The following is a 14,261-nucleotide window of genomic DNA, read 5'->3' on the forward strand; positions in this document are numbered from 1 at the left end:
TCATATTGACAAATGAGCCACGCAAAATAACGACCTTAAGTAATGTACTTAATTCAACTAGATTTATGGTTCAGTTGTGTTCGCTGCTGCCCACAGCACATCAATATCCAAACTGAACCGTCTCTTGCACATAAATCATTTTGAAAAATGAACAGATAAAAATGTCATTTTGATGACGATCTACCACGAAAACGATGCCAACCAATTTAAATGAATATTTTTTTTTAATTGTACACACTTAACGGTGAAGAGAAATAAGTAACATAAAATATATGTTTTGCAAACAGTTTAGTGAATAATGTAGAACTGATGATTCTGGTATCTCAACGCGCTTGATATTTCACTTGGATTAATTTGATGGCAATTCTCAGATTTCAATTTCATTTGTCATCGTGAGAAGTATAAAATAAAGTGCTTATTAAATTAGACATCGCGAACATCTCCATGTGGACGGTTTTGTTTATTTTCAATCTCTTATGATTTTGGCATTCTATGAAATGGCATTCAGAATCAATGAAATTGGGTGTCAATTCCAAATAGAAGCCATCAGTTTTTCCATATTTTGAACAACTAAAATCTCAACATTTAACAATTCAATCGACCCTTAATTGATAACAAACGGTTTTAAAGGTAAAAAAAAATAATACACAAACCAACTTACCGGCATTAATTTCATGGTTTCGTAGGTGGAAAGCTCACTTCAATGTTCGGCACTTTGTAAAGGTCAAAGAATCAATTAAATCCAAAATGTTATCATTGGGCCTTATCCCATTTTTAATGGCGTGGAACGTGCCGTCATTCACATGATTTTTTTCATTTGTTGTCATTTCCTCTCGTATAACTAATAATTGGAACTTTATTTAAGACATTCGAAGTTTTTAGATATTTTTTCCGTTTTTCTTTCTCATTTTTTGTCATTTTTTTAATATTTGTTTTCGGTTTTTGTGTTTTTTTTTTCTTTACAAGTTCTACTTTAGTAACAAAAATTCTTTCATATATATTTTGCGCACACAGCAAAAGGTCGTTGAACTTCGAAAAATCGTGTATTTATAACGCGACGTCTCTCTTTCTGGCAAAATAACAAACAGGCAAAGGCACTGTCTCACTGCACAAACCATTGTGTGTGGAGAACCGAACAACACAACCAAGAGCCATACATATGCAACATTTAGCAAGAGAGAGAGAGAGAGAGAGAGAGAGAGAGAGAGAGAGAGAGAGAAAGAGAGAGAGAGAGAGAGATAAAGGAAGAGAATTACATATAACGCGTACACATATACCGAAAGCGTTCATTCGTTTGATACGCCAATCCGTGCAATGCGATTTATACAATATATATACTATTTTGAATTGAAAACGCAGCAATACACAATGGATTGTCTCGAAGAGGCACACACACAAACACAAGCACATACAGACCCACACACACTGCATATATGATATGCAGTTGCTTATAGTTTTTGCTAAAAGACAGAGAGCAGCAGCAGCGGCAACAGCAAAAGAGAGTGCCGAGAGAATGTAAGACCTTAAGAAGCGAAAGCACACACAGCACGCGTTAAAAATATGTATATTATATATTGGTGGTATATACAGAGAAAAAATGCATTTGCAGGGAGAGAGAGCAAGAAAGAGACCGAGAGATAAAAGAGAGCGACTTTCCTTCTGTTAGTGACTATATAAATATGCGAGCAAAATCTCGATGTGCAACGCACACTAGCCAGCACTGCCGACTATAAGCAAATAGCTGCGAAGCGGATACGAGATAGACGTGCAAATCTTATTTGAAATGGCTTGGAATATCTCGTACAGAAACGGAAAAGCGACATTGTCTTTTTTCTATTTTGGCGTCAATTCCTTTAATTACGCTCCAATGGCATTGCTCTGTTTTTTGTCCCCAAAATCGAGTTCTTTTGATCTGTATGTGCTCTCTGGAGCAGAGTTAAACATTGACTTTTTGTCAAAATGATTAAGTAATCACAAATCATTGATGTATCGTTATGAATCAGCCAATATGATCGTTCACTGGTGCAATAGAACATTCGACATTTCATTTTCTGCATTAGGTTGATACATTTGTTTGATGCCTGTATCTGTTTCATTCTATCCTTTGCTTTTTATTTTTATTTTTTCTTACTCTCTCTTTCTCATAACCATTCTCAAGTTGTGACTTTTGTCGTTGTTCCTTTGGAAAAAGTAATTCGCATGCACATACAAAGATAGAATGCCAAGCACATACACACACACCGTGTGTGTGCCAGCACATTAAATCGAATGCGATGAAAAGATGCAACGTATACGAGACACGGCATACGAATCGCGATATTCTCCATTCTTTGCACCAACTCAATCGTTCGTTTAGCCGTTTGTGTGGTTCAACGGCTGTCTTTATTCATTTCTCTTGGTCGGTCGCTCGCGCTCACCCGCTTTGGCACACCAATTTCCTCTTATCGCTCCAAACAAACGTTTATTTACTTGAATATTTCGCTCTCTTTTATTTACACATTGCAATTCTATTTATTTTAGTTGTTCTTTTCTCTCTCTCTTTCTCTCTCTCTCTCTCGTTGCTTCATAAATTAAGCAATTGCAACAACAAAATCCTTTTCACATAATAATATAGAAACATTGTCTATCTAAGTGAATTGAATCGAAGACATAGAAATGCAGAGCGATTAACAATTATACATCATCAAACAAAATGCAAGCGAAGTGTATTGATGTGATAGTGAAGTTTAATGATGGGATCGATTTTATCGCCATTCGGACGGCGTATAGAAAGCAACGCCAGTAGAGAGATCTTGTAACAGTTTGAAATGAAAATTGAAATCATAAATAAGATATACACAAAAACCGACCATACCAAGTTCAATTGTAGTCGTTGGTGCATGCTGCGAATGAGCTGTACAAGATCTACCCAAAAAAAAAAATTGTGATACATTGAATTGAATACGATGCAACGCATCGTGTGTGCAAACCGTTTTTGTCGTTGGTGCATGCGTGTGTGTCTCTCTCTCGGTCTTCGTGCTGTTCGTATTTGGTTTTTGCGGGCATAAATGCATACACAAAATTTCTCTACGCTCTCGGTTTTTGTACAGTACGATGAATGCTTTGGCGAAAAATTGGTGTATGGCAGCGAATGGAAAACCAAAGATGCACCAGCAACAAAATTGCACACAATTATTTCAAAATGGCGTCACATTGCATGCTGATGGTGTGTTTCCCTCTCTTCCTCTCACGCATTCCATTTCGTTCATTCGCTCTGGCTCTCACACTCACATTTCGCATTTGCCACACTTAATATTTTCTTTCTTTCTTCAATTATATTTGCTACATTTTATCGCATTACTCTTTTTTATTTTCGGAATCCGTGGTACACACTCACATCATAGTCATTTCGTCAATTTATATGCCGTTCAACTGTTTACTTTTACTACTCTCAGCATGTCGTAATTTAAAACATGTGCTTTTTTACTAGATAAAGTGAAGCCTTTTTTTAACATGCTCTTTTTGTGTGGTTAAGTATGTAAATGACTAAGAGAGACTTTTCCGTTTTTTCACTGAACCTGAACTATTCAAGGATTTGAAGAGAAAAATGCCGTCGATGCATGGCAATTTCAAGGGAAAAAGTGGAAGAGAAAGCGAGGTGAGCACAAAAATGCTAATTTCAGCGATTACTCAGGTCTCCTGCCAAGAAAATTGACAACGTATTATTTGGAGTTTGACGATAAATGCTAAATGAGGCATTTTCGTCAACGAAAATTATGCCATTTTACGTATAGAGCAAGTTTTGTCATGTTTTTTCATCGAAATATCAAAATATTGGTAGTTTTCATTCACAAAATTCACAATTTTCAAATAATTAATAATTTGAACAGAAATGTGCAATAATTTGTGTGCAGCTGGAAAGAGAGCGAAATTTAATAGGGGTCTAAATTAAAGACGAAGAAAAAAATTGAAGATGAAAAAAAGTAACATTTCATCACCCGCAAAGTGGGAGCGAATGAATTGAGCCACTTTTTACGAAAGAGAAAGGCGAACAATGGAGAATAAACGAATTGGAATGCAACTTTCTTTGATGCAACAACAAATCGCAATAAAAAAAAACCAACAACAGTACGTAGAAACTGTGCAATATATGCATATCTTGCGAATGAATGACTGCTGCATAACTTTCATTTCACCGTAGAAACGATGAAATCCAAATTTCGCAAGACATAAACTTTCATTAATTTAATTTTCCATTTTGCAAAAGGATTTCCAGTGCAATGAAAATAAAAAAAATAACCATTTCCATCGAAATGATGCAGTTCTTTATACATTAAATGCTTATTTTTTATTATCTATGAATAGCGATGAGCAATAAAAAAAAAGTAAACGTTTAATGTGCATCGAAAATTGTCACAACGTCATTTTTTCTTCGCAATGCGAAAAGGAAAAATCGTTGCATTCATAAATTATAAGCGGATTTTCAAGTTACGATTTCTTGAATGCATCGTCATTGACATTCAAATATCATTCAAAATTCAATTCATAGGTTTATTTAAAACGTTTTGCAATGCGATTACTCATCGTTTGGAATCTAATGCGATGTGTGTGCGTATGTGTGTGCATGATTTCGTCGAAAATCCCAAAGCAGCGTAGAATATATTCGAAAATTCTAAAAAATTTCCACATACTGAAGCAATATCAGTGCATGAGTTACGATTGAAACCTATACACAACAGCGGTCTTTGTGTAAAATTAATTCCATATCGTATCGTATCGTAACAACACAAATGCACTTTGTGCTTCATTTTTTTTCGTGTGCATATGTCATGCACAATACAATTGCAATTGTGTAGTGTTCGTTTCAGTGCAATTTGTATTCGGGGGGGAATAAACCGAACAGCAGGCATACAAATTATGGAATCTATCAATTAAGAATAGAGAGTTTCAAAAAGCCCACATACACAAATACTGCACAAAAAAATCAAAAGTTGAAATTAGAGACGAATTTTTCGAATCGTGTTTTTTTTTTGTGTGTCGAAGTTTTTTAAAAAAATGAAAAAATATTAATTGAATTGCGCATGATCAATAATTTCCAAACATACGCGGATTTTCTTGACTCGTTTTTCGACCTCTCATCTCTGTTTGGTTGGCGACGTTACGAATATGGCAAAGCGAGAAGTGCATAGCAGCTTTTCGTTGATTTTATTTCGGGGGACTAAGCTTCTTTTTGTTTGATTACATTCCCATGTCGTGTTGCTACATAAAACTAAAAAATGTTGGACTTTTTTAAGTGGCAGTAATGAATTGCCCAGTAGATTGACCTACAGAGACGAAAACATAATATCCCAATTATCGCGATGGTGTGATATGTGGTTCGGCGATTTTTCTCTCGAACGATAGAAAAAAGCTCTGTATGGTTCTTGGCTCCATCATACTTTGTTTGATGACATCACACGAAGTCGGTGCAGTGGATCAACAATAAAATTAAATGCGTTATTCAATTATCACTCCGATTGAATTCACTGACTTTTTAATTAACATTTTCTCACTTTATTTCATCACAAACTCCTGTTTCTTTTATTTGGTTCAAACATTTTTTTTTTTCGTGATCGATTTGTAACGCGCTCCAGGATTTAGACTTAATATATAGAAAATGCTAACTTGAAACAAAACGAAAAAAAAAATTATTAAGCGAAACAAAAATGCACAAACTACACGGAAACTCACAAGAAAAATTTAAAATAAAAATAACGATTCGTTTGTGAACGCACGAGGATGAACAAATTTCGGGAATGGGTGAGAAATTCGTGCGTTCGTTCAACTCTGTACACACCAACCTTAAGGAGAGAAAGAACAACAACAACAAATACAACAACGTAACAAGAAATAAAAAAAAACTTTGAGTTCGAATTTTGACTTGGTTCACATGATTCCATCAGATGATAGAGACGTGAATGTGTGGTATGACTTTGGCACAACACAGCTCACAGTGAACTAATCGCATATCGTAATTTTCGAAAATCCATAGCTACTGCTCGACTTTTCTACGGCGATGATGTTTATTGCGAAGCGATATCACACACCACATACATTGACACATTGAATGCAACTCGCTGCCACACACACACACACACCGAAAGAGTGACAGAGACACAAGAACACGGTATCGTCAATGGCCGTGCAAAAAATAAAAATAAAATAAAGTGCAACGAAATGAAATCGTTCAGTGAGTAGACACACGGACACATACAGCCGAACATGGCAAAGTAACAACGCATAAAATTGAACGCTCGCAACGCTTTCGCACAAACACGGACGATGACAACGACGACGATAGAGGTGCTCGACTTCTACCATATAGCTAAATTCGGTTAACCTTATACCGTATCGTGATATTGTGCCGTTCAACATTTCATACTGCATTGTAGTTTTTGCCTCATTTCGGCTCATCGCAATCGAGAATCGATGAATGTATGTGTAGGTCCGAAAAACCCAACGGCCACGACGACAACGATGGAACAAACAACGGCCAAACTGAAATGTCTTCGAAAATCACATGAAACAGACAATATCAACGGCTGCTCAAGCAACAATAAAAAAACGACAAATGTCAAACGAAGTGTGCAAACGATAGAAAGAGTGAGAAATATATCAAGCGACGGAATCTTGTGCATGTATTTTTCAGTTCAATTTTTTTTGTGCAAGCAATAAACTTCTCAACTCCATTCAGTGTCATACATATGCATATATGCCAGCCCGATGATGACTACAACAGAGTATGTGTGTGCTTATTTATGCATGTATTTTTATGCGCCGCAAACCAGAGAGATCATTTTTACACTTATATCATATTGATATATACATGTTGTTAATTATTGTATATTCATTGCGTTCCATGCAGCGCATTTCGACCGCAGCACACATTTTCTCAGCTTCAGTTTTTTTTGTAACCCTCTCGTGCTCCTTGCCTCAATTCACTATATCTATGTATATAACATATTTCAAGTCGCAACGCGTACACGAACCCGACCCGACTCGGGCATTGGTTCATTTTTTGGAGCCTTTTTGCAATATTATTTGCATTAATGTACGTGTGCAACGTATGTGTGACTCTCTCTCTCTGTGTGTGCGTGTTTTTGTTTGTGTCGTTTTCAATTCGTGTGATGTGAATGGACTTTTGGATTCCGCGCGCACAATGTAAAATTACAATGTCGTGTTTGTAGATCGGAGTATAATCAATGTTTCAACCCATCACACGAATACACATGGATGTGTGTGGGCATCATATGCGTCTCTCTTTCACTCACTGCCATTAAATGCACGACCGATAGTAGCTCAACGACCAAAAATTGTAATATTTCAGTCGGTTTCTTATTCAAACTCCGACGCAATCAATCTTCTTTTTTTTTCAAGTACGACACTATTTTCATCACCTGGACACACCGAAAATAAAATAAATTAAAAAATGAGAAAAACCATTAATTTGCGATGAATTTAAAGGATTTTCTTTCAATTCATTCAGTTTGCATGTTCGAATGATGAAATGGTTCAGCATGGCAAAGTCCGTTGACCTGAACAAAAAATCCACATTTTAAACTAAGTCAGACGGTTTTGAAGAAATACCATATTCCAACTAGATTTGACAACAACCATCCGAACAAGAAACGCCATCTATTGCTACCATATCGAACATGTCGAATATCGCTGGAAATGATGGTGAGACGAGATTCTCTATTTAAATTCGTTTTATTCCAATTCTATGTACTATTCACAAAATGTAAAATAAATTAAAAACATTGTTACTAATCACGAGTAAATTACATTGAATTTTTCTGAATTATTTGTATTTTAGCTAGATTTTCATAAATTCATACTAACATTTTGAAAGCATTAAACTCCCTATATGCAAATACACATATTTAACCATTTTTAACATATTCAAAACTCATTTCGAAACATATTATATTTTAAATTCTTTTTTCTTTATTGGTGTGTGCATCTGTTGTCTTTTGGCTTTTTCTTTTTGTCAGCCTGCACATTTCCATTGCGACGCACCCCCTGGATGGGCATATATGGCGGAATTGGATTTGAATTTTGATCCGGTGTTGTGTACTTTAGATGGGCCGGTAGAAAATTTTGAGATTCGTTTGTAGGCATTGGAACTGAATTATTTTGCCCGGGAGACGATGAATTTGGATACGAATGTTCTACATCGTCCAAACTTTCGGCTGATTTTGGTCTGAAATTGAAAATGAAAGCGAGGAATTAATGGATTTTTTTTGCATTTTTTTCTCTATGTATTACTCACCTCGGTGGTTTGCTGGACTGCTTTTTACTGGGCCTTGGAGGTGAAGCATTATGATTTAAATCGCTCATTACCGCATTTCGCAATGAATCAACTGGATTCGAGTAATTTTCATCACTGTGGAACAATGAGTCGCGTGATGCACCACTGCTCTGTTTACTGTGATAGTATTCACCGACTTGATACGATTGCTTTGCATTTTCTCTGGCATTTATCAAATCGATTGGATCGGAGTATGAATCGTGTTCAATATCATTTGAATCGGAATGGCTACGTGAATTTGATACAGCTGATGAATTTTCCACATATTGAACTGTTTCAACGGCCGCATCTTGTTGCATTTTCTCTTGCTGTAATTGCTCTTGTAATTGCTGTTTTCGAGCCCGCGCACGTTCTTTAGCTCGACGAGCTTTGGCTTTCTCCTGAAAAAAAAAACAAACATTTTTTTAAATCGAACTTTCTGTATTGGGTGGTCGTAGCAGAGCTGGTATCGGAACCGGGGAATGCGGTCACTAGTGGGTGCCGGCACTTATTCCACATAATTTTTCAAGTGACCCAAAAATGAGCAGAACTTATATGAAGAGTGCCCACACCTTCACGGTGCCTATAACAGCTCTGGGTCGTAGGAGCATATCAAGCTATTCCACTCACCCGTTCCTGTAACATCCTGGCCAATTCTTTGTCTTGTGCTTCAATGGCAACCATACGATCTTTCTCTTCTTGTGTCATGCACACCTGACCTTCTTCCTCTTGCAATTGACGCGCCAACTCTTCATCCTTCTCTTGTTGTGTAAGACGTCGATCAATTTCGAGTATTTCATCGGCTGGAACGCCCAGCTCTTGCAATTGCCGAATACGATCTGAACAACTAACCGAACTGCTGGCCGCTTCTTCAACCGCATCATCATAGCTCAAAATGTCATTGACTGAATCGATGCGATTGATATTTGGTGTATTACTATTAAAAATGCGTTCCGATTGTAAATTACGTGCCCCTTTCGGATCGACACCGCCAACGGCCAAACTATCGCATTCATCGGGAATTTCGCACGAGTTTCGATTTCCCATCAGCATATCAAATGAGTCTGTGGTGAGCATTTGAATTCCACGATTTTTCGGTGATAAATCCTTCGCTTTCGGCGGTAATTTTGGCAATTCATATTGTTTGCTATTCATTGCTTTTGATGGTGATGTTGGTGGTTGTTTATTTGGTTTTGGTGGTAATACAATCGCTTCGTGTGGTGTTGGAAAATTATAGTCACGTTGAGCAGCATATGGTTGTGAATTGGCCTTCTTTTCTGGTGTGTGCGAATGTAAATTAATGTGCTCATAATGATGGCTATCGGAATCGGACGGTGACAATGGAGCCGGTGGTGTGCTTGGATTATGAGCATACACTTGGGTGTATTGTGTTGCATGATGATTTGCCAAACGTTTTTGACTATCTTTTGGTATATTCAATTCCAGCGAAACGTAGTTCAACTGAGGCGAATCACGAATTTGTGGCGATACTTGCGGTGCGGCTGTAACATACGATGGATTTGTAACAATATCGCATTCATTATAATTTCGACGTTGCTGCCCATTGAATTTAGTGCCCAGATTCTTTGGCGGAATGGGCAATTCATTGACAATCGGTTCGAGTGCACTTTGAAACGATTGCTGTTGCATACGTGATGATGACGGTGCCGGCACCGGTGATGTATGTTTTGGATGAAGCACTAAATCGTCTTGAAGTTGGCGCGCCAAATATTCACTTTGTTCGATATTTCGACGTCGCTCGACGTCCTGTTCGCGTCGCAATTTTTCAGCCACTTGGCGTGCGACAATTGCATCGGCTTCCGTTTGAGCATTAAGCATTTGATGGTAAAGTGCAGCCTGTTGATCGGCCACTTCTTTTTCTTTTATTTGTTCCGAGAGTGCGGTTGGGAAATCTTGTCGAACCACTTGATTTCGATAGCGATTGCCGCGATAATGATCGTTGACTGCAATGAAAAAGAAGAAAAAAACGTAAATTGTAAAATACAGAAAGGTAAGATGGATGTAAAGTGGATTGGATGAATGTTTGTGTTTTATTTAGAAAACGAAGAGGAAAAAAAAGAGAAAACCTACTTTCTTGCGACTGTAATTGTTGTGCCAAAGCGCTGTCTTCGCGTACCAACCATTCGCGACACACTGCAAAACAAAAATAAAAACAAAAAATGAACAAAAATAAAACATACATAATGCGAAATAATATGAATAAAAAAGCATTTAATTTAATTCAAGGTAAATATTTGCAAACGGCCCTAAAGAACTGGTTTCATTTGCGATGCGGACGATTTATTATCATCATTGAACTTGATTGCAAATTTAAAACGATAAAGAGAAGAAAAAAAAAACAAACACCGACAACAAACGAAAGGAATTAAAAACATTCGAAAGAATAAAAAAAGCAACGTTCACGTAATTGTTTTTCGAATTCATTTGATCGGCTGAAATCGATGTGAGGAAGGCATTTGCAATGTGTACGAAGAATGTGCCCGTTCCAACTGAGAGCTGGCGAATTCAATAAGTCGTGAGTGACGAATACGGCGCTTCGAATACAAGCACCGGAAATTGCGCGTTTGGATTTCATGAATTTTTCATGTTACTCTTTTTGGTGTGTAACCGTTTGTTTTACAGCGTCTTCCAAAAAGTCAATTGTTTGTATAATTCTCACGAATTTTTTTTTCCGTTAAACAAATTCCCCAAAACAACAAGAGTCAAGAGCATAACATTTTTCGTATAATAATTCCACGGACAAACGCACACATACTCAAAGACAAATGTAAACATTTATGTGGTTCGTGGTTCTCTCTAGGTTCATCTATAATAGCATGATTATTAAGTTTTTAGTTCAGTCTCATTGACCGTGTGTGTGTGTGTGCGTCTATCTGATCACATAAAATGCATTCAATTTCATTTTCTTTTTCGCTGTTCTTCGACACACACACACATACAAAGAGTTACTTGGTGCGTCGTTGTATACAGCGAATATGTAAGAATAAAAAATAACAACAAGGAAACGAAATAGGCTTACAATGGAATGTCGTTGTTGTGCTGCTGTCGTTGCATCAACCTTTTGTATGAAATGCATTTAATAAACGAGAACAACTAGAGACTATAAGTCATATGTGCAATGCACAATAATGTGTTGTGCCACGGACTTGGAATTGTTTTTTTTTATTTAGAAAATGACTTTACGAGCAAAATGTAATGAAATGAACATGACCGGGCGGACTGCATAATATCGACGCTTTTGTTTTTGCTTTTCAGTACGTATCCAGAAAATTATACACATCAAAAAACAATGGAGAGTGAATGCACCAACAGCTTGCGATCAAAGCGCGGGTTTTTAATATTATTACACTTTTTTTTTGTTCTCAAATCCAAATAGAGCGTTTCGTAAATGCTAATTTTTGATAGAATGTAGATGAGATATTAATGCGTGGAAAATACACGCAAGATGCAAAAACTCTAAGCTAAAATAAGTATCAAAATAAATGGAAAATTGCAATAAATTATGATTATATATATGGTGTCACACACGCCAATTTTTGCGCCTGAGACTCGATCTCTCACCGAATGACTGAGTCACTGTGTTTTCTGCATTCTTTATTTGCTCGCATTGCTTGTTCAGTGCAGTCGCACAAATTCCATTGTGATTTAATGCCATTGCAATGTGTATACGACGTAGTAGGTAATGAAAAATGAAGCGAATGAGTGAGAGAGATCAAAATAACAGCACATGCATCGCATATTCGGCACATATGTGTATTTAAAGGTATATATATAAATAGTGGTCGAACAAGTGTAGCGTACACCGTACGTACGCACTGTGTGTGTGTGCTGTGCAATATAATTTTTATAGAAATTATGGACATTTTTTGTTGTTTTTTTTGCTCGAATGGCATTTTTTCTGACATATTGGAAAGTGTTTTTGGCGGAAAAGCGAAAGGAAATAATATGAAGTCAAGTGAGTCTCTCATTCGATACACATAACACAGAAAAAAACGCACCAATCACTTTAACAAAAGAAGCGCGTTAATCGTGTTATTTCTATGAGAAGCATTTTTGAGATTTGTATAACAATATCTCTTCGGACAATATGCACCGAAGAAAAAATGCCACAGACGTAGAGAAAAAAATACTCATCTCAACAATGCGATACTTATGGCTGACATTGTGTATTCAATGGCAGTTAAATAAGCAAGATGAAATTTCGCACTGACTTTATTTTTTTGAACGAATTAAAAGAAAAATGAAAGTTGCTGATGCTGAAAGTGGTTTTTCAATTAATGGCACAGAAAAACTCGTCAATTCGATGTGTCACTAATTCGATTTTGCAACTGTAGTTCAGCTTTCCGGTCTTATGGGGCCACAGTCACTTGCAACTAATGACACAAGCTCTATCTTAATTACACTTATCGGAACGTTTCCATCTGTTCATCATCGGCTACTTATTTCTCTCTCCATCTTTCTCTGCACATTCATTTCATGTACTTTTTTTTCGCTGCGGAAAATTTAAATAGAAATGAGCACTTGCAATATGCCTCATTGCGCGGTTCAAATTTGTGTGAATTTTTTTCATAATTGGGCCTGTGCTCATTTCACAACGCCTGATTGAATTCAAACACAAACAAATCTGAGAAACAAATGCATCTGAAATTACGCGTTTAGTTGTTTTGAAAACACATCCAATGTGCTAATTTGTTTGCAGCACAAGCAATCGAGAAATATGTGTTTACTATCAAGAAATGCACAGTTCAATGGACTTTTGTGGTTTTTGATTCGACATCTTTACAAATTGGTTTTGTACATCGTTTACCTTTCATTTTCTTATGAAAGTCGTATGTAAATCACAATCCGGTTTGGTTAATTCAAACACTCGTAGTTGTTCATACATTCAAAAAAATCATCCATATTTCTTTTTACTGCATACCGTAAAGCGAACGAACAAAAAAAAGAAAAGGTTCTTGTTCTCAGTCACAATCATAACAACGCATAAAATAGAATGACTAATGTGCCTATCATTGCTTGGCTGTGCCTTCATTGATATTGTTATTGTGTATGGTATTGAATGGCTGCCGAGTCTAGCGAATCATTTGATTATTTTGTTCTACTAACCTTCATTAACACGGCCCGATTTCGGAAAGGCTGCCTCGTTCAACTCCGTCATTTTCTCTCTTTACTTTTCCAGATTTTTTTTTTTCTTTTTATCCAAAATGCACAATTTTCGAAATGCTTCAATTAAGATTAGTTTTATCTTAAGAGAAATTCACTTTCAACGATTTAATTTATATTTTTCATCTCTTTAGAGACACTAGTCGTTCGGTGTCATGCATAAAAACACTTTTTATTACACCATATATGTAAATAATGTTCAAAACAAAGTAAAAATTGATTTGAAAAAAACAAAAACATTTATTTTTGTTCAATTTGTGTTAGATAAAATAAGCTACTCATGTTATTTTCGTCTTATTTTGTAATTTGATCAACAGAGAAGGTGAACAGCGTCGTTTGTACACTTTCATGTATTGAATTTTAAATGACGACTAACAACGACAGCTCGCACAACCTATGCGACCAACATATAAGAAACGAACGACGAAGAGAACACAACAATCGACTCGTATACGAATTACGTGTGTACAATGAACATTGTTTTGATTTCTTTTCACTGTATTTACAACAACAATTAATGCGTCAATGTGTGAGCATTTTTGACATTTCGAGGTGAGAGCTTGCAACACTAAAGTTTATTTCGGTTGAAAAATGCTCATAGTTTTATTTTATTTTGCGCAGAAAAACGAAAAAAAGGTAAAATATCGTGAAAGGATTTTTTTTTAAATCAAATTTTAAATTCAAACGAAGAACCAAATAAATTAAAAGATAATTCAAAGAAGTCATTACGTTTCAGTATTTGACCGTTGACAGGTTTTGTCATTTGAAT

At 36.3% G+C, this 14,261-nt stretch overlaps 1 protein-coding gene across 1 annotated transcript; it reads right to left on the bottom strand.

The window, feature by feature from the left end:
• Positions 1–7,823: 7,823 nt before the first annotated feature.
• On the bottom strand, positions 7,824–13,811 carry LOC116337111. Its single transcript, XM_031761439.1, has 5 exons — positions 13,436–13,811; positions 10,400–10,462; positions 8,939–10,272; positions 8,291–8,709; positions 7,824–8,221 (listed from the first exon to the last, which is right to left on the bottom strand). Exons 1-5 carry the CDS (start codon positions 13,485–13,487, stop codon positions 7,966–7,968), a joined length of 2,124 nt encoding a protein of 707 aa, XP_031617299.1. The 5' UTR covers positions 13,488–13,811; the 3' UTR covers positions 7,824–7,965.
• Positions 13,812–14,261: the final 450 nt, after the last annotated feature.

Source organism: Contarinia nasturtii, unplaced genomic scaffold (assembly GCF_009176525.2).
Source record: "Contarinia nasturtii isolate CC-2019 unplaced genomic scaffold, AAFC_CNas_1.1 Cnas_scaffold_220, whole genome shotgun sequence".
Lineage (NCBI taxonomy): Eukaryota > Metazoa > Arthropoda > Insecta > Diptera > Cecidomyiidae > Contarinia > Contarinia nasturtii.